Genomic DNA, 24,935 nt, shown 5'->3' on the forward strand with positions numbered 1-24,935 from the left:
AGAGGAGATCCTCCTCCGACCCTCCGATGCTCTTCAGGATCAGGTTTCCTCTGGCTCAGCCCCCCTTTCCTCCTCTGATCCAAGCTCCAACCCTTCCACTGTAGAATTATGGAAGGAGGGACCTGCTGTTTTTTCTCCTTCTTTTCTTCTGTGTGTTTTTTTTTCTTTGAAGGAGGGGTCCATTCTTGTCTTCCCTAAACGTGAGCGGCAGCAGCGGGGTAATGAGGGTGCGTCCCCGGTCGGTCCAGTCCCCAGCACCTCCCAGTTCTTCAGGCTCCCATATAAAAGCCCTGGTGGAAAGTGAGTGTAGGCAGTAGGGAGTTTTCTGCTGGGGTCAGGAGGACTGTGAACAGACGAGCGGACCCTGCCCCAAACACCCGTGTATGAGTGGAGTGTAGCAGGAAGAGAAAACATCCCCAACTTTTTTCCTCTCTTGCCTCAAAGAGTCTACATGTCTAGTGGCATCTAGACATGTTCAGCTTTGTGGATTTGCGGCTGGCGCTGCTGCTCAGCGCAGCGGTGCTCCTGGTCAGAGCCCAGGGCGAGGACGACCGTAAGTCTCATCACTGTTTACTGGAGCTTCTCAAGCCTTTTTTTTTTTTAAACTGGTTTTTGAAAATGGATTTTCTCTTCATGGGTGGACGGCTGCTGAGAACTTAGACAGAGAGAAGAAGAAAGGAAAAAGTTTGACTCAGAAATAAGAACTTTGATGTGTGCTGCTCGTTTGTCTTTAGACAGATCAGTAGGTAGATGAGTGTGTGCAGCAGTGTGAGCAGTACAGGGTGTACATAATGCATTCTCCAGAAGGCCCCCCTCTTTCTCTCTCCTTGCATTTGTCTCTGTCTCCCCCCCCCCACCTCTCCCATGCATGCAGAGCGAGTTGCTGCAGGTTTTCCACGCTTTCCTCCAGGCGAAGCTTTCTAACGGAGACTAGCACAAATGCATGTTTGATCCCATTTGAGCCCCAAAAAAGAGCTGTATTCTCAGAAAAACATGCACCTTATATCCGACTAGCCTGATCCTCCCCTGGCATTTTATCAATTCGACACCCTTAACTTCACTGGCGGCCCCCCCGACTATCTCAGCCTTGAAACTCTACAGTTCTGGATGTAAGACTGGAGGGGAAATGTCTTTTGTGTGCCAGCAGCAGCAAAGATTCCCCTCTCCTCTCGCCGCTGACAGATAGGGAAAGCTTTCCACAGGCCTGGTTGATGTGGCAGTAATTCACAGCCTGGAGCCAAGTGTCGAGTTGGCCAGGTGAGCTAAAGAAAGGAGGCAGGCGTAGTCTTGTCTGCCGGAAACATTTGACCTCTGCAGCTTCAGGGAGCCTCCACTCTCTGCTCTGTGGCAGTTTTAAAAGAGCGTGGGGCTCTGTCAGGCCTCTGTTGGGGTTTTTAGACTCATCGTGCACGGAGACAAAGAAAATCAGCTCAGCCCTGGAAACAAGAAGTGAGGAGCTGAAGTTCAGTTTTTCCAGATGTTCCTGCTGTCTGGACACGACTCAGCTGTCTATGTGAAGCAGATGTGGTTTGACCCTCTGAACGGTCTCCCAGCGCCACCTAGAGGCCTCATTCCGCACCTGCAGGCACATCTGGCCGCCACGTCCCCCACACCGCCTCCTTGCCCATCCTCCTCCTCCTCCTCTTCTTCTTTTTTCCACTCTTTTTTTTTTGTTTCCTTTAATTACAAACACATGCGGACCGTGTTTCCACCAGCTGCTGCCAAGCCGACAGTCTGCAGCGGCGCAGCTTTTCCCTCTGAGCTCAGCACTTTGGCACGCTGGGAGACTGAACCCCCTAAAAGGAGCCCCAGCCTGGGTTCACTTTTGAGCCACAGCAGCAGCAGTGATGCAGCTCAGCTCGGAAAATGTGACTTTCAGTCTGAGCAGAGGGGGGGTCGGTTTTTACTGTTGTTAGAGTCGGGGACGTGTTTGCTCCGTGCGTAACGCTGATGTGACCTGCATCCAGACGCAGCACGTCAGTGTCCTCTCCGTCACCTCAGCCTGTGCTCCCTCTGGTCTGATTCTGAGGCCTTTCACTTCCTGTCCAAACCTCTCACAGCACTCAATCCTCCTCCTGCTCTGTGTCTTGATGTCACTGCCACGACTCTGTGGTTTTGGGTCGTTTGTGTTAAAATATGAATTCTTTATGTGCATTTTCTCACTTTAAACTTTCTTTAAATGCTTAAGGGGCTAAACAGAACGAACACTGAAAATATGATAATAAAATATATTAAAAATAGACATTATTTAAATTATGTTCTGATTTAATTTTAGGAAATTCTCGAATTTGCTGAAAGACAACTAAAAATTTAGTTTGTTGTCTTTTTATTTATATATTTCTCACTTCCATCCTGGTCTTTGCACTAGTTCTGTGTTTTTGTGCGCGTGTGTGTGTCTCACCTGTGTGTATCTCACCTGTGTCGCCCCCTCCAGAATTGGCCGGAAGCTGTACCTTGGACGGCCAGGTGTTTGCGGACCGGGATGTATGGAAACCAGAGCCATGCCAGATCTGTGTGTGTGACAGCGGAACGGTGATGTGCGATGAGGTCATCTGCGAGGACACAACTGACTGCCCCAACCCCGTCATCCCCCATGACGAGTGCTGCCCCATCTGCCCCGACGATGGTATGATCTCCCTCTCTGCACCTCTCCTTCCTTCTCCTTCTACAACATCCTTTGTCCTGACTGTCACCTGCTTTAATTCTTCATTTAATTCCTTCTTTTTTAAAACATATATATTTTTTATTTTTTCTGGTTTCTTGTTAAGAAAAGTCAAATCCAAACATTCAGACACTTCCAGTGCTGCTCATCCATCTCTCACACCTCTCCTCACCTCCTTCACATGTTGCTCCAACATGACTGAACATGTCTGCCCTCCATTCATCCCCCAAATACACACAAACACACTCACTCTGCTCCACCATCAGACACACACCTCCCTGCTGCTGCAGTAAAGTCCTCCTCTCCAGGCCTCGTTTTGAGGGATTATGCTTTAAATTTTTTGCCTCTACATTTATTAGAAAAGATTTCTTGTGAGATCCTTTGTGTGTGTGTGTGTGTGTGTGTGTGTGTGTTTCCTGACCTAACTTTGTGTGTCTTCTCTCTGCAGGCTTCACGGAGCCTCAGGTTGAGGTAAATATCTATTATTTCATTGATCACCATTCATTTAGTGACGCTGTAAATTGGAAATAATATATTTATTATCATCACACAAACACTATCAGGCAGTGAAACAGAAATACATATATCACAACCTGTAACTGTGATGATGAGGTGCAAGATTATAATTGCTTAAATCTTAAAAATCTTAAAATGATCTGAGATCAGACACATCATCAATCACGTGAATCATATTCTGACAGATTAATGACGCCACCCTTTTCTGTTCTCCTCTCTCACAGGGACCCAAGGGAGAGCGTGGACCCAAGGGAGACAGGGTAGGTTGACACTCTCCTCCGTCTGTCACTCACTCACTAAATCTCCTGATCTCTGGTCACCATGTGGTGCGTTCACTGTCTGGCACTCTGAGAGGATTCCTGTGTGTTCATGGTTGCAGTTGAAGCATTGATACTGTCACGTGTTGTCAATCCAGAATCTGATGTCAAAGTAGCTGAGTGAAGGATGAAAAGTTACTGATGGACTTGAGTACTTATTGGCAAATAGCGTCATGTTTAATAATGGATTTTGCATTTAAATATTTTATTTCTGGCACAGACGGAGGTGAAAGTCCCAGAAAATAGTGATGCAAAAGTAAAGCTGCACTGCAGAGTTCAGCAGTTTGTAACCTCCACCTCTGAATGAGGTCAGCGTCTTCGCTCTAGAAACCGTTCTGAAGCAGCAAAGTGAAATAAGGGCACAAAATTTGCTCGATTGAAAACACGCAGAGGTCAGGTCGGAACACGCAGACTGAGGAAGTGAAGGGAAGTTAAAAGGTGGGAGGACGTTCAGACTTTTATGTCAGTAAATGGGATTACAGTCTCAAAAAAATTAAAGATGGCGTAATGTGAGTTGGGTTGGGGTTGCTTTTGAAGTTATTGAAATCTATGGAATCAAATTAAATATTAAAAATGAATTATTTATATTTTTGCAGCCCTTTATATGTAGTAATCATTGTTATCATAGTGGGAGCTGATTCAGGAGCAGAGTTCAGATCTGAAACCCTAGAGAACACTTTTGAAAACTGTAGCTGAGCTGTGGAGGGTACTCAAAATGATTTCTTTTATAATCTCATAATCTTATCCAACTATGAGATTTCAGTCATGATTATTAAACTATATTGAATTTATTCTCATTTATTTTGATGTGTAATTCACTGCAGAATGTGCAGTTTCTGACTGTCCTTACCCACTTCCTGTATCTTGATGTCACCTGACCACTGCCAGTCCTCTCCTGGTTGGTCACATGATCAGTCTCATGGGGGGTAAACTGCACCTCCTCCAGGTTTAGTGCTGCTCTGAGCCTGCCAGGACACACACAGGAGATTAAACATTATACACCAGGATCTGTTGTGATGATGTAACAGGCAGTCATGTGACTCGTTGTTTAAACAAATCAATTCTCAATCAAATCATCTCGTTGTCTCTGAGCGAGTTAGTATCCAGGTGAGCCTCTCATTCAGACTCTTGAGACTGACCCTTCTTTCTTTCTTTCTCCTGATCTGCAGGGTCCTGCTGGTCCCCCCGGTAACGATGGTATCCCCGGCCAGCCTGGTCTGCCTGGACCTCCCGGCCCCCCTGGACCTCCCGGCCTCGGTGGAGTAAGTTTGAGATTTTTATTTTGTGTTTCTGGGTTTGAGCTCCGTGTTAGCGTCCAAACTGAGCAGTTCTGAACCTCTGTCAGTTGTTCGGGTCCCATCCTGACCCCAAATCAGGTTTCTGGTACAGATCGAGCAGTAACAGTCAGCCCCTGTTCAGCGTAGTTTTCCTTCTGATCCCCAGAACTCATATCCAACTACCCATAAGTCCCACTGTCTCCTGTTGCATTCCCACACCACCTCAGTGCTTCTGTTAGAAATGTTAGAGGCTCTAAAATGTCTTTTTTGTGATGTTTTAACTGACATGATGGTTCCCTCTGACTTTGGCTCTCAGTCTGGGGTCAGAAGGTCAGAAGGTCATGAGGTCATGAGGGTAGATGCTCCAGGAAGTGGAAGCTGACATGTTCTGCGTGCTGGTCTTTGTTTATCAATTTGTTGTAGAGTGGACAGATTGACCATGCTAATAATGTGTAGAGCTCGTCAGTGATGCCCATTGACTTCTTTTATTACTCTGAGCAGGCTACGCTAACAGTCCTAAGGACTCACAATCTAATTTAGCATGCAGTGATTCAGATGACCATTGACTTCCATCATAATTTAGCATTTTAAACCAACATTCCCATTGATTCCCATTGTAGATTAGCATGCTGAGCTAACATTCCCAGACTACTTTTGCATTCCTATGTAGAATTTGTCATTGACCCACATGCTAACTCACTAGGCTAAGCTAACACGACATATCAGTTTAATTGACCATGCTGATGTAGGAGGTGTCATTGTCTAACATATTTCTTTCACATATAGCTAATAGTGTTGCAGTTTGATTTAGCATGATACAGTTTGCTGCTGACGGCTTTCCTATTGTTTTGCCTTCTGAAGAAGAATTTATCATTGACTCACATGCTAATTCACTGGGCTAACATGACATATAGCAGTTTAATTGACCATGCTGATGTAGCAGCTATCGTTGACTAACATCCTTCTTTAGAGGCTAACCAGTAGCATCATAGTCTAATTTAGCATGCTTTGCTTTCGTTTTTCCATTGACTTCTTTCCTAATTTTGTGTTCTCATGTAGAATTTGTTATTGACCCACAAGCTAATTCATTAAGCTATAATTACGTGTCATCAAATTCAATTGACGATGCTAATGTAGAAGCTATCATTGGCTAACAAGCTTCTTCCAGTTATGGCTGATAGCATCAAAATCTTGTCAGTTTATCATTGATTTGTTTCCCATAATTTTGCATTCTTATGAAGAATCTGTCATTGACTCACAGGCTAATTCACTAGCCTACGTTAACATGTAGCATCATCCCAGTTTAGCTGACCATGCTAGCGTATCACTGTCATTGACTAATGTGCTTCTTTACCATAAAGGCTATCTAATAGCATCTAACTGAGCATGCTTTGATTCTGTTCACATTGACTTCTGTCCTGATTTTGCATATTTAATGTAGAATTTGTTATTGACACACATGCTAATGTTGAAGCTATCATTGACTACCTTCTTTGTCACATATAAGTAGCTAATAGTATCACAATTTGATTTAGCATGCTACAAGTCAGTGTGCCATTGACTTCTTTTCTTTAATTTTGCATGTTTATGTGAATTTGTCATTAACACACATGCTAATTCACCAGGCTAAGCTAATATGACATACCACCCCAGCCTAATTAAGCATCCTTGTGTCGAATTTACCATAGACTCCAATGCTTTTTGCCACATGTAGCTTGCAGGTTTAGAATCTAATTAAGCATGCTATGGTTCAGTTTGCTCTTGACCCCATCTTAAGTTACCACACCAACTGACCACAACATATTAACAACAGACTTCACGCTAATTTACCATGCTAAGCTAACGGAGACTCTAAAGCTAATGTTTTCTGAGATACACCTCACTTCAGAGTGCGTATTGTCAATGTCCTGCAGATCTCAACAAATCCTGCAGCAGCAACAGTATGAGTGATGAGGTCAAAGGTCGTGGGATGATCCTGGTTTAAGTGTAGTTGTCGAGCGAAGTAGGAAACAGGAGACAGCGTTAGACAGAAAACAGCTGCGGCAGACCAAACTACAGATACTGGATCTGACATGTTTTGCATAGATTTTAATTTTCAGGATTCAATTGATATATAATGGAGGATGTTTTGGCTGCGAAGGCTCAAAATCTAATATCATATTAAGTGGTGTTGTGTAATTAATGAGGTGGATGTACTAGTAGGTAGATGAGTATACCCATATATCTGCGTATAACCTCGACTAAACCACTGTATTTAGTTAGATTTAATATAAACCTGACAGGTTTTGCACGAGGCAGCTTCTGCATGAATCTTAATTTTCAGGATTTAACCAAATAATTGAGGATCAACAGGAAGCCACTCCAGAAATATAGAAAACCAGGAAGGAAATATTAAAAACCCTTTGATATCATTGGAAGAGCCGATATATTTCGATATATTTCGACCACTGCAGGTCTTCCTCAGGGCTTAAAAACATACAACACAGGTATGGCCACACCTATGTAGTAGCAGGAACCAATAGGAGGCCATCACATGACCCAGATGATAACACAACAGGTGAAACAAATAGACAATAATGGAAAAATAGGAGGGATGTTGTGGCTGGGATGCCCCAAACTCTATCTATCTATCTTCAACATTTTCAAACTGGAATATTTATATTTCTGTTTGCTTTTCTTTCCAGAACTTCTCCCCTCAGATGGCTGGAGCCTACGATGACAAATCACCTGCCATGCCTGTGCCTGGACCTATGGTACGTCTCCCATACACACACTCACACACACACCCACACACACACACCATGACTCCACTGTCAGTGTTGGTGGTGCAGTAACTGACCTCGCCTCTGTTTGACTGACAGGGCCCAATGGGACCCCGTGGACCTCCTGGACCTCCTGGTGCTAGCGTGAGTACACCACTTCCTTCTCAACTCAAAATGTTTAACGTAATTTATGATGTCATGTGGTTGCACACAACGTCAATGGAAAGACATGAGTAGACGTGGATTCTCAGCACGAAACACAACGAGCTTCACTTGTTTCCCACTAACATCTGTCGGTTGGTGCCGGAGATACTAGACATTTTTGTTGGGAATCCTGTCTGTCACGGGATTCCCACGGGACAGTTTAACTATTCATCACGTGACTGGGACGGGACAGGAAACAAGTCAACGGAAGTGTGCAGGGAGAGAGTCATCATCAGTCTGCAGTTCTAATATGAATAACACAACATGGGACAGGACTGGAATTATTTTGTGGGAGGACATTTGCTTCACTTTCAGTTTGAACACAATTCATTTCCACCTGCAGCTCACAGACAAGAAGCCAGATAAGTGTGCACACTGCAGCTTCAGCCAAAATACCAGTCAAAGAGTATTTTCTCTGCACCTTGCAACGTATATCCTCCATGCTTCTCACTAAGATACAGTTTGTCTGCACCAGGAGGGATCATTCAATGAATTCAAATAAACACAAGAAGTGTGTGCTCTAGAGAAAGGATCAGCACTCAGTGAATCACCTCCTAAGCCCTATGATAAGCTATTATGGCAAGGCTTAACTATACAGACCAGTGAGCAGTGATAACTAGCATGTCTTTGGGGTCATCAGGTGGGAACCTCCTTTCACCAGTGTTTCGTGTAGTTGGTCCCACGACACCTCCAGGAGGCTAGACAGTGATCTCTGGCGTCCCAGAGACACTCCCCTAATGCCAGGTCTCACTGCTCCCCACACCAACCCAATAACCTCCTTTACCTTACTTACACATGGCTTTCTCAGCCCAAACAGCACTGCCACCTTCAACAAACCCAGGCTCCGTACATGCGAGCTCCAGGTAGAGACAGTGCTGATACTACCTTTCCTAGCACATTCACCACACTCTATTTCACACGCTACATAGCAGATAGGTAGATAAACTCACATGATCAGCAAACACACTCACCTTTAATGTGGAAGCAGACGATGACTGACTGCACCTACAGGACTCTTTTTCTTTAGTGTGGAGAGCTTCCACAGTTTGGTTGTTGCACCGTCGAGCATTTCCACTACTGGGGACAGTAACTGCAGAGAACTTGATCTGATGCTCTTTGGTAACTGCAGATAGCTACCAGGAGGAAAAGAAACTCTCTCCTCTTCCTGGTTTTATTTCACAATGGTTGACGCACTTCCTTTGTGCTGTAAATGAAACCAGAGAGATTGTACCTGGTGCCAGACAGAACTAGATGTTGACACCTTTATTATTATCCTATAGCCATTACATTGTGCTACAGACTCCATGATGCTAAGCTAAAGCAAAACAGCGTGTTTATTTCCACTTTATGCTAGTGTGTTAGCTTTGAGCTTCTGTGATTCACCTACAAAATCCAAGGCATTTCTTGAGACCGGACCAAACCTGGACCAAGTGACTTGAGTACATCTGTGAATGTAGTTGAAGCAAGCCAGGACTCACTCCAAATATATACAAATGATTTACATAACAGGTCACCAAAAGAGAGTCCTGCCATAAAAGGAGAGAGACAGTTCTTCTCCTCACAGCTGCGTTTAAAGTTCTGCTACTGTTCCCACCCGAGAGAGCTGATGAAACAAAGACACCCCGCTGACTCACAGACACATAGATGCTTGCATGTGCAAGCATGGATGAACATTTGTGTAAAGTTTGGTGGCATAAGTGTGGTACTAATGGTGTTTGTGTGTGTCTCCACCTACAGGGACCTCAGGGATTCACTGGCCCCCCTGGTGAGCCCGGAGAGGCTGGAGCTGCTGTGAGTAATAGGAACATGGATACACACCTATGTTGCACCTTGGTAATCTGTCGTCATCCTCACCTTGAGTGTGTCTTTTTCTCCACAGGGTGCCATGGGTCCCCGTGGCCCCGCCGGCCCCCCTGGAAAGAACGGAGAGGATGTAAGTGGGCTGGATCTGATCATATTCACCGTCTACATCTCAGGTTAAAGTACAGAATGACTTCATATCTACATTCATCCCCTTCTGCCTCTTTCTCTCAGGGTGAGTCTGGCAAACCCGGTCGCAGTGGTGAGCGTGGACCCCCTGGCCCTCAGGTAGGTTGTCATGGTGGTGTAATTCTTAGTGATGTCATTTCCCCCCGAAAAATGAAAATATGTGATACATTGTGCCTTCTGTCTCTTTTCTTTCCCTCAGGGAGCTCGTGGTTTCCCAGGAACCCCCGGACTTCCCGGCATCAAGGGACACAGAGTGAGTCACAGCTCCCCGTTCGACAAACCACCGCTGCAGCATCTCCTCTCACTGTGACTGACCTAAACTGTGTGTGTCTCTGTCTCTCTGTAGGGATTCAGCGGTCTGGATGGTGCTAAGGGAGATTCTGGCCCTGCTGGTCCCAAGGTGACTGCCACTCTTTGTTACCTCACTCTACCAAGCTTTGTCTCAGTGATGACAAATGCCCGGCAGTAGCTGTAAAAGTAGCAGTCATAGTGGTGCTAACAGTACCGCAGAGCTTGTAGTAGAAGTCCTAGTCATAGTGTCAGTGTGGTGCTCTGCACTTCCTTGAAGGCACTGTACTCGCAAGAGACAGATCTTTAAATGGATGATACAAATCAAAGGTGAGCTGAGTTTTAGTCCCAAAAACTGGCTAAAAGACTTGCCCTGCCTGGTAAATACCCATCTCTTACGAACTCCCTAACCATATTTTAGGATTTGAACCCTAAAATACTTTAAGACTGTGGAAGTTGACTTTGCTGAATTGGAAGTTAGAGGCTTGAAATTGGAAGTATTCTTATTTAAATTCGCCTTCCATATTTAGAAGCTGGGTCAGGGTCCATCATGATCAAACCTTTTCCTTAACCTGTTGCCCCACATGTGCAGTACCCTCAGAACCCTATCCAAAATGTTAATGTTCGTGGGGCTCTTCCGACCCCTATTGGGACTCATGCAAGGACATTTTTAAGTAGATCCCATTTAACTAGTCCCCTAGAGCCCACGCCCCTCCAAGAACTCTTTTCAGAGTGTTGTGTTTTAACCCCAACTCCAACCTGACCCTGACCCAATACAGGTTCTTGGGAATAAAGTGACTATATGTTTTTCAAGTCCAAGCCAAGATGATTAGCACTCTTCATACCTAGTGAACTGACCCTATGAGTAAGTCTTGTAGTGTTGGTAGTGGTCACAGTGTCAGACAGCGGCAGCCATTTTGGCTAATAACATTAATAACAATGGATGATGCTACAGTTTGTGTCATTCCCATCATCTCACCTGCCTGCATGTATTTTCAGGGAGAGAGTGGAGCCCCTGGTGAGAACGGAACCCCCGGCGCTATGGTGAGTACAACAAACACCCCATCTCTGCCATGTAGCCGCCATCTTGGATTTTCCCTCCCTTCCAGCTGATGCCAGTTTAGAGCTGACTGAGTCTTTGTTTCTCCGTCTCAGGGACCTCGTGGTCTGCCCGGTGAGAGAGGCCGTGCTGGTGCTGCTGGAGCTGCTGTGAGTCCACACACAAACACAAAAATTCTCCAATCAATCTATCGATCAGTTGATCAATGAACAGATCGATCAATCATGTTTGTCTTTGTACTGCAGGGAGCTCGTGGTAACGATGGTGCTGCTGGCGCTGCTGGACCTCCCGTAAGTCTTTGATTCTCTAAAGTTCAAACAATTCTCTCCAGTTTGTCCCTTCATCACATTTTTATAGCTGTGGCACAATGGAGCTTTGTCTAAATCTCTCATTGTTTCCCCTCAGGGTCCCACCGGCCCCGCTGGACCTCCTGGATTCCCCGGTGGCCCTGGAGCCAAGGTACAACATGATCCATGCCAATAATGTTGATCAATCCATCATCCACAGCTTTGCCCATCCAAAAAATGCACCATGCACGTCACTTTATTCCATCTTCTCTTCTCTTCAACATATCATGTGACCTTTAATTTGATCTTGTAACAGAGGTCACATGGGGTGAGGGGGTCATAGAAGGTCATCCAAGCAGATAATTTACAAGTTTATTTGATAAGGAACTTGTATAATAAACATACATTTCAATACTTGAAGTTGAAATGTATCTGATGCATGGAATATGGCTAAAAGTTATTTTTCAGTTGGTGTCTTTGATCAGAAATTATTTCCTTTCAGAAAGCTCAGAAATGCTCCTTAAAACTCCACCAAGCTGACTGATTAATTATTTGTGAACTCCTCTGTTCTCTCACTTTATATTTCCTTTCTACAAATTCTGCCTTCGATTTCCATCCCTGTATTATAAGTCTTCATCGGTGATGGATCGCAGCCTCGCTGTTGATTTGGACATGATTATCTGACTCTGCTTTGTTTCCTCTCCACCCAGGGTGACGCTGGAGCTCAGGGTGGTCGTGGACCCGAGGGCCCCTCTGGAGCCCGTGGTGAGCCTGGTAACCCCGGACCTGCTGGTGCTGCCGGACCCTCTGTTAGTACACACAGTAACCTTCAATGACAGACTCTTTATGATGACATCATGACATCTGTATCCTCCCTCAGAACCATCTGGCCTCTAGCTAATTAAAAAATCTTCCTCTTTCTCCTGTCAGGGAAACCCCGGAGCTGATGGAGCCCCTGGACCCAAGGGAACCCCTGTGAGTATCTTCCTCAACACATTTACTTCATCAGCACATCAGGGTTGAGGGTTTGAATCCCTGTCTGGCTCAAAAGGTTGAGCCTGTTTCATAGTAACGTAGCTTTATAGACTCATCACTGGCGGAGCAGCATGATGTGACCGTGTTGTTGGTCTATGCTGCCCCCTGCAGGGTGCTGCTGGAGTTGCCGGAGCTCCCGGTTTCCCCGGACCCCGTGGACCTGCCGGACCTCAGGGTGCTGCTGGTGCCCCCGGACCCAAGGGTAACACTGTGAGTATGAAACTCTCTCAGAACTCACCAGAGACAGAAACAATATTTTCTGAGATCTGTCCCAACATAATGTAGTGAAGGTAAAACTACAGAATCAGCAACAAACAGTGTTTAACTTTAGTTTTCTACCAGTGTTTTGTTTGTTTGTTTTTTGTTGTTGAAGTTGTTATGTGTTTGTATTTTTTGTTTTGATTGTTTTGTTTATGTTTGCTTATTTGCTTTTTTTCCCTCAGGGTGAGGTTGGTGCCCCAGGAGCCAAGGGAGAGGCCGGTGCCAAGGGAGAGGCTGTAAGTAGAAGTTCACAGAGTTCACAGTCAGCGTGGCGGGCAGCGCTGCACACACATGTACTAATAATACACGTTCCACCACTTATACCGTCCATGTGTGTGTTCTCCAGGGTGCTCCAGGAGTACAAGGACCCCCTGGACCTTCTGGTGAGGAGGGCAAGAGAGGAGCCAGAGGAGAGCCTGGTGCTGCAGGAGTCCGTGGAGCTCCCGGAGAGAGAGTATGCATCACACCTAATTTTCACTATATTATACTGTAGACTGTAAAAGTCTGTATTTTGAAGTGTGACAGGAATGGAAGGTGACAGAGTCGCCCTCTGGTGGGGTACTCCCACCTCAAAGACAAATAACTCCATATAGAACTTGATTTATTTTTAAAAAAAAATAAATCAAAAGACTAATGAAGAAAAGAGGTCAAAATATTACCAACCCATAAAATACAAGTATCAGGGGCATCACAGTGGGTGGTGGTGGGGGGTAGGACTGACTTCCTGGGAGGGGGCACTGAAAAAAGCATGAAATGAAATAATGGTTTTGTTTGCAACTTTTTACTTTTAAGTGCCATAACTAAAATTGGCTAAATAAATCAGTTAAAGATGCAAAATGTTTCAGTCTGCCCTAGCACTAGGCTTTGTCTCTAAACTGTCATGTCTTTTCCCAAGAAACGGAAAACAGGCTTCCAAAAAAGAAAAGAAAGAAAGCAAACTGACTTTGCCTCGGGTCCAAAATTTGGTGCTACATCCCTGACAAATACATAGAGTAGGCCACAAATGATACAGGCGCCCTTTTGGCTCATCAGGGCCATGAAAACAAACTCTCTAGCACCCCCTGCTGGTCAGAAACCAGAACTGTAAATGCAGGAACAGAGCATCATTGCCAGATATTCTCAAACATTATCACTGATACGTTATCTCACATGGGCACGATGCATGGACAAAAATAGGAACTGGAGCACGCCTCATGCCTCAGAGTGCTTCTGGCAGTCTTACAGTATCCTGAGTTTAGACAATACAGGAACTTTCAAACAAGGTTTAGTGGAATTTCTCCAGAATACACCTGAGCGTATGTCACAGTCAACACGGACTGACCTCACAGTACAGGACAGCTCACGTTAGGATCAAAGTAACAGGCCATCCCTGTCTACATCAAGGTCATTATAGTTTAGCAGAAACTTACACTGGGTGTGAAAACATAGTCGTCACCTTTCTTTTCTTCTTTTGAGTCTTATGATTAAAATTTGTCAACACAACAGGGATGACGAGGCTTTGATGCACTGGCACGACTCTGATCCCCCCAAACTCTGGACCCACTCTGGAAACCAACAGAAACTATAAACAACATTAAAAAAATGAAAGAAAAGTTAATGAAATAAACCGATAAATCTGGTCTGCATGGAACGATGTTGACCTCTGCTCATGGAGCTAAGCAAGACGTGCTTTGTTTTCTCTATAGGGTGGCCCCGGAGGTCGTGGTTTCCCTGGCTCTGATGGCCCTGCTGGACCCAAAGTGAGTACATCACACACACACACACACACACACACACTTGCATTTCACTTATAAGCACTGAGATACCTCTGATCAGTTTTGATTTAACGAACTTAACTTCTTCCCCATCATAGGGTGCCACTGGTGAGCGCGGTGCCCCTGGTGCTGTTGGACCCAAAGGTGCCACTGGCGAGCCTGGCCGCACTGGTGAGCCTGGTCTGCCTGGAGCTAAGGTGAGATTCCCCGCTATCTTTTTTCACCTTATTTTCAGCTACATCATTTATTCGCTGCAAAGGCCCTCCTCTGACCTCTGACCTCTCCCTGTAGGGTATGACTGGTAGCCCTGGCAGCCCTGGACCTGATGGCAAGACTGGACCTGCTGTAAGTTCATGTTCAGTGGAGCACATTTAATCTTAATCTCATCAAAACAAAGACATTTTGTCTTCATATTATAATTCTACCCACCAGGGACCCTCTGGACAAGATGGCCGCCCCGGACCTCCTGGCCCCGTTGGAGCTAGAGGCCAGCCCGGAGTCATGGGATTCCCCGGACCCAAGGGAGCCGCTGTGAGTGATTTGTTTCAGCTACTACTCAGTGTTATTGATCATGGATTTCTTGTGGATTACTGATTTAATAAATGGTATCCATATCTCTGGTAACAGTGTTTTTCTACTCCCGTCTGTAGGGTGAGGGTGGAAAGCCCGGCGAGAGAGGAGTAATGGGACCCACTGGCGCTGTTGTAAGTTTCCTTCACTGTGCTTTCTTATTGAATCCAGTGTGTTCTGCTTTCCTGTAATGTCTAAAAACTAGAGCCTATGTGTCTAAAAGCCTGCCATCTTTCTACCCAGGGTGCCCCAGGAAAGGACGGTGATGTTGGTGCTCCAGGCCCCTCCGGACCTGCTGTAAGTAAAGGACACATTAACACCCGGCTCCTGAGCCTGGTGGTCTTCACATGCTGCTACTGAGAACAAGTCGTACCCGCACAACACCTCACGCCTGGTTATGACGTTAGCTCTAACACTCCTTCTCTTGCGCACCCTCAGGGACCTGCTGGTGAGAGAGGAGAGCAGGGACCTGCTGGAGCTCCTGGATTCCAGGGTCTCCCAGGACCCCAGGGTGCCATTGGTGAGACTGGCAAGCCCGGAGAGCAGGTACTGAATGAGATATGATCGACTCCGATACGCAATCAAATTAATACTGTCTTGTAAATCAACACGTGCATTGTCTCTCTGTCTATCTAGGGTGTGCCCGGTGAGGCTGGAGCCACAGGACCTGCTGGAGCTAGAGTAAGTCACTTATCATTATCACATCATCATATTATTAACCAGCCAGTAGTATTTTCAAGATACTTACATTTGTTTTACTTTAATACAATGTTTGTATATATTTTGTAATATCGTTATCTGATACCTTTCCTTCCAATATCAATCAGACGGCGATGACTTTTCTTTTCTTGGTTACTAGCAAAGAACAAGCGTTAACAATACGATGTGGTACCGGTGTATCGATACTGCAGAAAATTTGTTTTGAAACTATTTCAAATATTCAGAATCTGTACCCAGGTTTCCCACAATTATGGAAAACCTGAAGAAGTCATGGACTTTAACGCTCACATTTTCTAGGTCTGGTAAAGTCATGGAATTAGTCAGAATCATTGAAAGTTTTAGAAAAGTTACGTAGCTCTACTATGCATTGATGTGTAACGTTTTCTTTACCATCATTTCATTTAGTCCTTTTCTCACTGGATTCGTCTCCCATCATGTGTGCTAACTGCTAACTAGCTGAAATTGTTTGAATAGAGTTTGAATCTGGTGCGTTTCAAACCTCTGAGCAAATGGGGCAAGAAGCAAAAAAAATCTTTATCATGGCTTCTTAAAAAGTTGTGGAAAAGTTTGGAAATGTTGTCCATGAAAATGTGTGAGAACCCTGGGTATTGATAAATAAATATTTTTTTTACAAAACTGCCAACCAGGCTACAAACAGTTAAAAAAAAAAAAAGGTATGTGTTGTTGATTGAACTTGATGGTAATGCTAGCAGGCTAAAGCTAGCTAACAGCAGGCTAAAGCTAAGAGGGTATCGTAGAGCTATGTAGATAGCATGGCTAATTTCCAGTTAACAACGTGTAAGGTCGAAAGGATGAAAGGTCCTTGCTAATGTTTTAGCAGATAGCTCTTCATATTTTGAAAATATATTTCTGCGGACTGCATTTCTGTAGCACCCTTATAGTCTCTCGCAATGCTTTACACCACACACATCATTCACCCACTGACACACACTTTCACACCCTGGTGGTCAAGGTCAGATATTCATTCACATACACTCACACACCAATGGCACTGCAAATGTGGGGCTCAGTATCTTGCCCAAGGAAGCTTCGACATGTAGAGTACATGGGGTCGAACCACTGTCCTTCCAGTGGGTAGCTCCTGATCCACCTCCTGAGCCATAGCCAGCTCAAGTATATCAGCGAAATAGTTCAGTGTTCTGGGATGAAAGCTTCCCACCTCACATTAGTGCCGCCCTTTGCGACATAACATTGACCTTATAGACAAGTGATCCACAGTTGGATAAATTCTCATACTTTCCACTCATGGACTTCGACTTACCCGACTCTGTGCCACCTCTTCCCCTCAGGGTGACAGAGGATTCCCCGGAGAGCGTGGTGCCCCTGGTGCTATTGGACCCGCTGGTGCCCGTGGCTCCCCCGGATCTGCTGGAAACGATGGTGCTAAGGTAAATCCTGGTAGACGTGAAAGAAAATCACTTGATGTCTTGTGAAGTTTTCTGTGATTTGTTGTGTAACCCTCCTGCTTATCTTCTCTTCCCCTTCCTCCTCAGGGAGATGCTGGAGCCCCTGGTGCTCCTGGAGCTCAGGGTCCTCCTGGACTGCAGGGAATGCCTGGTGAGCGCGGTGCTGCTGGCCTTCCAGGACTGAGGGGAGACAGAGTGAGTCGCCACAACAGTTTTCCCAATATTCAGAATAGCAATGAAAAGGTCTCTGCCTCACTCCCTTTCTCCATCCTATAACCCAGGGAGACCAAGGAGCCAAGGGTGCTGATGGAGCTCCTGGTAAGGATGGCCCCCGTGGTTTGACTGGACCAATTGGACTTCCCGGACCTGCTGGAGCCACCGGAGACAAGGGAGAGCCTGGCCCTGCTGGACCTGTTGGACCTGCTGGAGCTCGTGGAGCCCCTGTATGTACTCGTCTGCTCAAAGTTCTCTGGCTGCTTGAATCTTGAAATCCTTGACTGACTCTCCTTCCTCCCTCTTCTCCTCAGGGTGAGCGTGGAGAGTCTGGACCACCTGGACCTGCCGGATTCGCTGGACCTCCTGTAAGTCGTTCTTGATGAATGTCTTCTTACCCGCTGTTTTTCTTTAGCTTGAAGCTTCAATACAGAGTTTGCTGAATGCCTCTGTTTCCTTCCACCACAGGGTGCTGATGGACAGCCTGGTGCTAAGGGAGAGGCTGGAGATAATGGTGCTAAGGGAGATGCTGGTCCCCCCGGCGCTGCTGGACCCACTGGTGCCCCTGGACCTCAGGTTTGTAAACTATCACACCTCATATAAAAGGCCACATTGCCTGGTACTGGTTCTTCCATGTTGACTGACGATATGTTGTGTCCTTTCAGGGTCCCGTTGGAAACACTGGCGCTAAGGGAGCTCGTGGAGCCGCTGGACCTCCTGTAAGTCGCCACTCTTCCTCTACTCTGTGCTCCGCTTCCTCTATTACATTTACATTAATTATGACTTTAGCTTCAGTAGTGTAGAGGTCAGAGGTGACAGCCAAACTGAGCAGAGACTATGAAGCATGTTTCCAGACAGATGTATTACTTGAAATGCAAGAAGCCCAACTTCATTGCACTGACATAATACAGCCATTATTCCAGCCACAGTCAGCAAATGGACCTCTGTCTGTCTCCCTAGGGTGCTACTGGCTTCCCTGGTGCTGCTGGCAGAGTTGGACCTCCCGGCCCCTCTGTAAGTCACTCTTTAATGTTATTAGCACCTCTTGTTGCCATGGCAAGACTCTACGTCTAGGATGTTTTTTTGAACAATGTTGTGTGCACCCCATAGGGCAACCCCGGACCTCCCGGACCCGCTGGAGGCCCTGGCAAAGAGGGACCCAAAGGAAACCGTGGTGAGACTGGACCTGCTGGTCGCACTGGTGAGGTCGGTGCTGCTGGACCCCCAGGACCTGCTGGAGAGAAGGGTAGCCCTGGTGCCGAGGGTGCCACCGTAAGTTAACCTTCAAAACAACCTTTCCATCTCAGTCTACCACAGAACCTAGAGAGTGGTTGACTGTTAATGATTTGAAAGCAACTAAATTTTCCTCTGTCAGTAGTAGCACTGAATCAATTAAGTCTCAACATTCTCACTGACAACATGTAGACATTGTTTATGTGTTGGTCACTCTCTGCTGCCATGCACCTTGTTGTTTAACCACTTTCTCTTTGTCACTCTCTGTCGCCCCCTGCAGGGAAGTGCTGGTCTGCCTGGACCTCAGGGTATTGCTGGACAGCGTGGTATTGTTGGTCTGCCTGGACAGAGAGGAGAGAGAGGTTTCCCTGGCCTGCCCGGACCTGCTGTAAGTTCCTATTGTTACTCTACGAAAATACAAACTGCCAAATCTGATGGAACCAGAAAACCAAAATGTCTTTAACCAGCCAATATGATGTTTAGAACCAAACATGACTCCAGATTCAGAAATATTAAGCGATCAAAAACCACTATGTGACCTGCAGCAAGCAGGAAGCAAAGTTTCTTAAATTTGTCCTCAAATATACTTAGAAGCAGTGCTAGACTTTAGTAACTTCCTGCTTTAAACCCTTAAACACTGACAAAACCCAGATAATCAATAAGGAAAGAAACCTATGGTTGTTAGAAATGGACTAACTGTGGCGGTGTTAACCACAGGGAGAGCCTGGAAAGCCCGGACCTTCTGGCCCTGGTGGTGAGCGCGGACCTCCCGGACCCATGGGACCCCCTGGACTGGCTGGTGCCCCTGGTGAGCCTGGACGTGAGGTATGAAGAAACACCACCTGTACACTAACTATCCTTCTGACTTTTAGATAGTGGCATAGGTGTTTGCTAATCAGCTGACCTGCTCTGTGTTTGTGTTTTAGGGAAGCCCCGGTAACGAGGGATCAGCTGGTCGCGATGGAGCCGCCGGACCCAAGGTAAGTTAAAATGACGTCATTGCTACGTCACCAGAGAGTGAACTCCTTCTCTGTCAAGGTGAGCAACTTGCCGAGCTGGATTTGTTTCCAAATGGCACAGCGACACGGAGTTTGTGTGGTGCTCCAGCCTCAGCTGCGGAACTGAGCTTGAGAAGAGTCAGCGAAGTTAACCTGAACCAAAACAAAGCTGCTTGCAGGGTCATTTAGCCGGCAACATGCTAACCACAGTGGCTTCTGCTAGATACAGTGATGCATAGCTGAGCGTCTACTGTAGGTAACTAGCTAAAAAGCTGCACACAAAATCAGTTATACCATCTGTAGGTGACGTTTTGTCAACACTGTGAAAAGAGACTAGTTGTTTTAACTTTGAAAAGTTAGTGTCCGTACTATCTCAATTCAGTTGTAGTTATGTAACTAAAGGATTTAAATACAACTGAATCAATAGCAAGTTTAATTGTTGCAATTACCTCAACTTGCCCTCTCAAATGCAGACAACTTAAAACTTTAACCTCCTGCTTCCTCATGTGAGGACATTAAATTTTAGGATTGCTGCACCTTGTACTTCATTCTGCTGAACTTGGACACTTCCTGTGCCATCTAGTGGTAGCAAAAGCACAATACACTAATCCATGTAAACACAAGATGGCAGCCATCTCTGCCAAGTCGGTCTACACCCGATCCCAACACACAGGTGGCGAAGGTCCAAAACTTAAACAACATCGGACAATGGCAATAAAAGAGATGAGATCAAAGCATGAATAAGAAAATGAGTTTGTGTTTTAGGGAGACCGTGGAGAGAGTGGCCCCTCTGGAGCCCCCGGTGCCCCCGGACCCCCTGGTGCCCCTGGACCCGTCGGACCCGCTGGAAAGAACGGTGACCGTGGAGAGACTGTGAGTGACAAAATGATTTCTCAGTTTATTCGTTGTCATTTTATGAAAATATCCTCAGTATTCAGAACATACTTCGGCACATGCTGATGAAAGTTATCCAGTGATATTAGATTGATTGTAGGTGAGCGCATAGATTGTGTTTCGCTGCTGTCTGCCTTGACATCAAACTGTTTTTCGTACATTTCAGGGACCTGCTGGCCCTGCTGGCTCCGCTGGCCCTGCTGGACCTCGTGGCCCTGCTGTAAGTAACAACATTCACACCATTCTTAAACCTCTAAAATAGATGCATTGGAGTGCACAGGAAGGCTGAAACAACACTTTTTCTTCCCTTCTTCTCTCTGACAGGGAGCTCCTGGCCTTCGTGGAGACAAGGGAGAGTCCGGAGAGGCTGGAGAGAGAGGCATGAAGGGACACAGAGGATTCACTGGCATGCAGGGACCTCCTGGACCCTCTGTACGTCACCTCACACTCACACCAACACACAGCACATACTGTACAATACACACACTTAATGCCTGACTCCTGTTTTTGTTCTGAACCCATAGGGATCTTCTGGAGAGCAAGGACCCGCTGGTGCTGCTGGACCTGCTGGACCTAGAGTAAGTTAACACCTCACTATTTTTAAGAGCACTGAGCAATTTTACGTGATTTGGATTTCAGTGTTTAGCAATTTTCATGTCTCGGAGTGAAACTTTAAGGTTTCCCTTCATGCTGTTTGCAGGGCCCTGCTGGATCTGCTGGATCCCCTGGTAAGGATGGTATGAGTGGCCTGCCTGGACCCACTGGACCCCCTGGACCTCGTGGACGCTCTGGAGAGATGGGACCTGCTGTAAGTCAAGCTGACAATCTGTCCATCCATTCATTCATTCATCTGTCTTTACTTTGTGTCTCTTCACTGAGGGAACGTAGAGGTTGGGATTTTCTTGGAACACCACAAAGCCTCTACCAGCAATGACCAGCAAATAAGCAACTTCTTCTCTTCTCCTTCTTGTCTCTCAGGGTCCTCCTGGACCTCCTGGACCTCCCGGAGCACCCGGTGCCCCAGGCGGTGGATTCGACCTTGGCTTCATTTCCCAGCCTCAGGAGAAGGCCCCCGATCCCTTCCGCATGTACCGTGCTGATGACGCTAACGTTCTCCGCGACCGCGACCTGGAGGTTGACAGCACCCTGAAGAGCCTGAGCCAGCAGATTGAGCAGATCCGCAGCCCCGACGGTACCCGCAAGAACCCTGCCAGGACCTGCCGCGACCTCAAGATGTGCCACCCTGACTGGAAGAGCGGTGAGTTTTTAATCCTCAAGTGGTAGAACACCTCAAAGATGGAGTTGGAGTTCTGATTTTTCTGACCTTGTTTTCCTCCCCGAACCTCTCCAGGCGAGTACTGGATCGACCCTGACCAGGGCTGCACCGAGGACGCCATCAAGGTCTACTGTAACATGGAGACCGGAGAGACCTGCGTATCCCCATCTCAGCGTGAGGTCGCCAAGAAGAACTGGTACACAAGCAAGAACATCAAGGAGAAGAAGCACGTCTGGTTCGGAGAGGCCATGACCGACGGCTTCCAGGTAAGCACGCTGAATCTCCTAAACAGAGCCCTTCCTCACTCTCCAGTCAACTACCAATTCCTCTTCTCACTCCTCTCCACTGTTCCTCAACTTACCTCTCCACTTCTTACCCTTCTTTCCTCCACAGTTCGAGTATGGCAGCGAGGGCTCCAAGCCTGAGGATGTCAACATCCAGCTGACCTTCCTGCGTCTCATGTCCACTGAGGCATCCCAGAACATCACCTACCACTGCAAGAACAGCGTCGCCTACATGGACGCCTCCGCTGGCAACCTCAAGAAGGCCCTGCTCCTCGAGGGCTCCAACGAGATCGAGATCAGAGCCGAGGGCAACAGCCGCTTCACCTACAGTGTCCTGGAAGATGGATGCACGGTGAGAGAATTTAGCCTTTATTTAGCCAGGTTTGACAAAGCTCTCTTTTACAAGAGAGAACTGGCTAAGTATAGCAGCGACACGTCGTCATGTCATGAAGCTTAAGCTCAATCTGCAGACTGGTTCATGCAGTGCCACTTTGGGCACAACAAAACACGAAACATCCAAGTCTTTAGGTGATACTTTGATCCCCATCTCTCCGACAACTAAATGAGCGTCAGATGCTAAATAGGAAAACCAATACCTAGGAGTTCCAGAGTTTCAGAGGTCACATTTCAGCAGGCATATACACTCTTAGTGCTTCTCAAAGTCAAGGATGCTTCTCTGATAGGATGGTCCTTCCGAGTTGGGTCACACAGAGCCTGGGCAAGACTCCCTCCTAGCATTCAGTGTACACACATTCTAACAGGCTTGTGAGTGCCCAGGTGTGTGTCATTGAAGAGGCCCCGCCTTCAATTCTGGCAAATCGTGCACAAGGAATTGTGGGTACTTCCTGTCTGCTAAGGATACACACACGCATCGTTGAAAATTCTCTGAAGGATGGACTTGGACCTTGGTAGAATTCGAAGGATCCTTGATATTGGAGCAGTCCTTCTGCGGGATTCGATGACATAAACTCCTCGAAATTTAGCCGTTTAAGGATCCGTCTTTGACTTGAGAACTGAGTCAGATAGCAAAGACTAGGAGAACATAAGACATCAGACATGTTAGCTACTGTAGCTAGTCTTGCGCTTCATGTGATCTGAACAAAGTTCAAGCAAAATTGGAGAAAGTTCTAAATGTATAATGTTTACTATGCAGCGGCCATTTTGAATTTTGACCCAATTTCCCCCAAAACTTTATTGAATACGTTCATGACATGGACTCTTTATGTTCCAGATTTTTAATAATAAAAATTTGGAAAAGATATTTAATAATATAAAAATAGTGTAGAAATAAATTTAATTGCACAACAAATTAATAAAATGCATGGAAAAGAAAGAAACATGACAAAACCTCGGGGTCTGCTAAACAAACCTACACGTTTTGCCAGTTTTTAATTTTCAAGTTTTACATTTTCAACAGTAGTCATGTGTGTTTCAAAATCTGTCTCTTTAAAAATATAAAGGGAAGGTTGCCTTTCCGGCCAAATCATTTTATGTTTATAATATTTTGCTAAACTACTAATCAAGTTCAAATTTCGACCCTAACTTTTCTGTCTTCTTCTCTCCCTGCAGTCACACACCGGTACATGGGGCAAGACAGTCATCGACTACAAGACAACGAAAACATCTCGCCTGCCCATCATTGATATCGCTCCTATGGACGTTGGTGCTCCAGACCAAGAGTTTGGCCTTGAAGTTGGACCCGTCTGTTTCTTGTAAAAAGAGAAATCTGGACTTGAAATTGTTGTTGTGTGTGTGTGTGTGTTTTATTTTTTCTAGCAGTCATCTCTCTCTAAAAAAAACCCCGACAAACATGCCATTTTTCTGAAAAATCTGACCCCTCGCTCCTGATTCTACATTCGGCCATTGTTCCGATGGTCCACTTTGCCTAAAACCTGCACTTCAACAAGATGGCGGCGATGTGGCGGAGTCTGCATCGTCGTGTTTGGGACCACTACTTTTTTTTTTTGTTTCCTGACTCTTGATTTTTTTTTTGTTTTTTTTTTGTTTTTTTTACCATCACCAACACCAAGGATCCTATAGAGAAGACATTTTGTTTCACTGGCAACAAGAAAATAATATATGCTTCTGTAAAGTGTAAAAATTGACTTCCCCTCTTCATCCAGCCAAACCAGGCCTCTCTGGAGTTTACAAGAAACACACAGGTGACTTTTGTATTTTCATACACCACTGTGGTGAGAGGAATGAAAGGACAGTCCCAACAGACAGAACCCAATTGCTTTGTACCACGTTTCAGGTGTTGATGAATAAACGGTGAAACTGACAGCCATGTTTGTCTCTCTTGTTCCCCTCCTCATCATCCGCTCATGTTGTAGCCGTTGTGATCTGTTTGTCATTGTGGTTGCTTTCTTGTTTCTATTTCTCCCTTTTTTTTATTTCAAAGAAAAGTCACATTAAAACCACCAGCAGTGAAACATGGGTTTAAACCTCTTTTTTGAAAATCCTACCTCAGAAAAACAAGGAATACCAGCTGTTACAAAAAAAGGGCCCAGTGTTTGTGAAGCGAAGCCTGCAGTCGTTCTGGCGGTCGGCGGGTAGTCGAGGTTAACTAACACTTTACCAGAAGCAGTAACAGCTTAAGGTGCTATTCTTTCTTTGAGGTCTCCTGGCTGTCCAGCGTAGCTGTTCTGTTGTGTTCAGGGTCCTCTTGGTGCTAAAATGAAACCACAGTTTTTTATTCTTGGTGTCCAGAACGAGACAGACTTCCTCTATCTGCAGCCACAGTTGTGCTGCCGGCGCTCAGACTCTTGAGTTCAAGTGATCCGCATCTCTTCTCAAACTTTTTTTTTTTGTTTGTTTTTATGTTTTCAACCTCCCCTTCACTTCTCCAAATTCTTCTTCATCCACACATCTGTTGTAGTTTGTTTCATGTTTTCTTGTGCGAAGGGTG

General features: G+C 45.9%; 1 protein-coding gene across 1 annotated transcript; it reads left to right on the forward strand.

The window, feature by feature from the left end:
- Window positions 1–298: 298 nt before the first annotated feature.
- On the forward strand, window positions 299–24,308 carry col1a1a (collagen, type I, alpha 1a). Its single transcript, XM_049561034.1, has 49 exons — window positions 299–553; window positions 2,435–2,626; window positions 3,111–3,133; window positions 3,403–3,438; window positions 4,665–4,757; window positions 7,457–7,525; window positions 7,634–7,678; window positions 9,476–9,529; window positions 9,618–9,671; window positions 9,773–9,826; window positions 9,927–9,980; window positions 10,074–10,127; window positions 11,015–11,059; window positions 11,171–11,224; window positions 11,321–11,365; window positions 11,481–11,534; window positions 12,073–12,171; window positions 12,293–12,337; window positions 12,509–12,607; window positions 12,841–12,894; window positions 13,005–13,112; window positions 14,344–14,397; window positions 14,511–14,609; window positions 14,704–14,757; window positions 14,845–14,943; window positions 15,063–15,116; window positions 15,226–15,279; window positions 15,421–15,528; window positions 15,619–15,663; window positions 17,013–17,111; window positions 17,217–17,324; window positions 17,411–17,572; window positions 17,657–17,710; window positions 17,811–17,918; window positions 18,008–18,061; window positions 18,303–18,356; window positions 18,453–18,614; window positions 18,856–18,963; window positions 19,293–19,400; window positions 19,502–19,555; window positions 20,339–20,446; window positions 20,634–20,687; window positions 20,792–20,899; window positions 20,992–21,045; window positions 21,168–21,275; window positions 21,446–21,725; window positions 21,819–22,009; window positions 22,137–22,379; window positions 23,597–24,308. The coding sequence occupies exons 1-49, from the start codon at window positions 472–474 to the stop codon at window positions 23,741–23,743; spliced, it is 4,344 nt and encodes a 1,447-aa protein (XP_049416991.1). The 5' UTR covers window positions 299–471; the 3' UTR covers window positions 23,744–24,308.
- Window positions 24,309–24,935: the final 627 nt, after the last annotated feature.

Source organism: Epinephelus fuscoguttatus, linkage group LG19 (assembly GCF_011397635.1).
Source record: "Epinephelus fuscoguttatus linkage group LG19, E.fuscoguttatus.final_Chr_v1".
NCBI lineage: Eukaryota > Metazoa > Chordata > Actinopteri > Perciformes > Serranidae > Epinephelus > Epinephelus fuscoguttatus.

Coding starts and splice junctions, on each gene's coding strand:
- col1a1a (XM_049561034.1), top strand. CDS start 472: ATGTTCAGCTTTGTGGATTTGCGGCTGGCGCTGCTGCTCAGCGCAGCG. Junction 17,919..18,007: donor CTGGTGCCCCTGGACCTCAG/GTTTGTAAACTA, acceptor GTGTCCTTTCAG/GGTCCCGTTGGAAACACTGG. Junction 20,900..20,991: donor AGGGACCTCCTGGACCCTCT/GTACGTCACCTC, acceptor CTGAACCCATAG/GGATCTTCTGGAGAGCAAGG.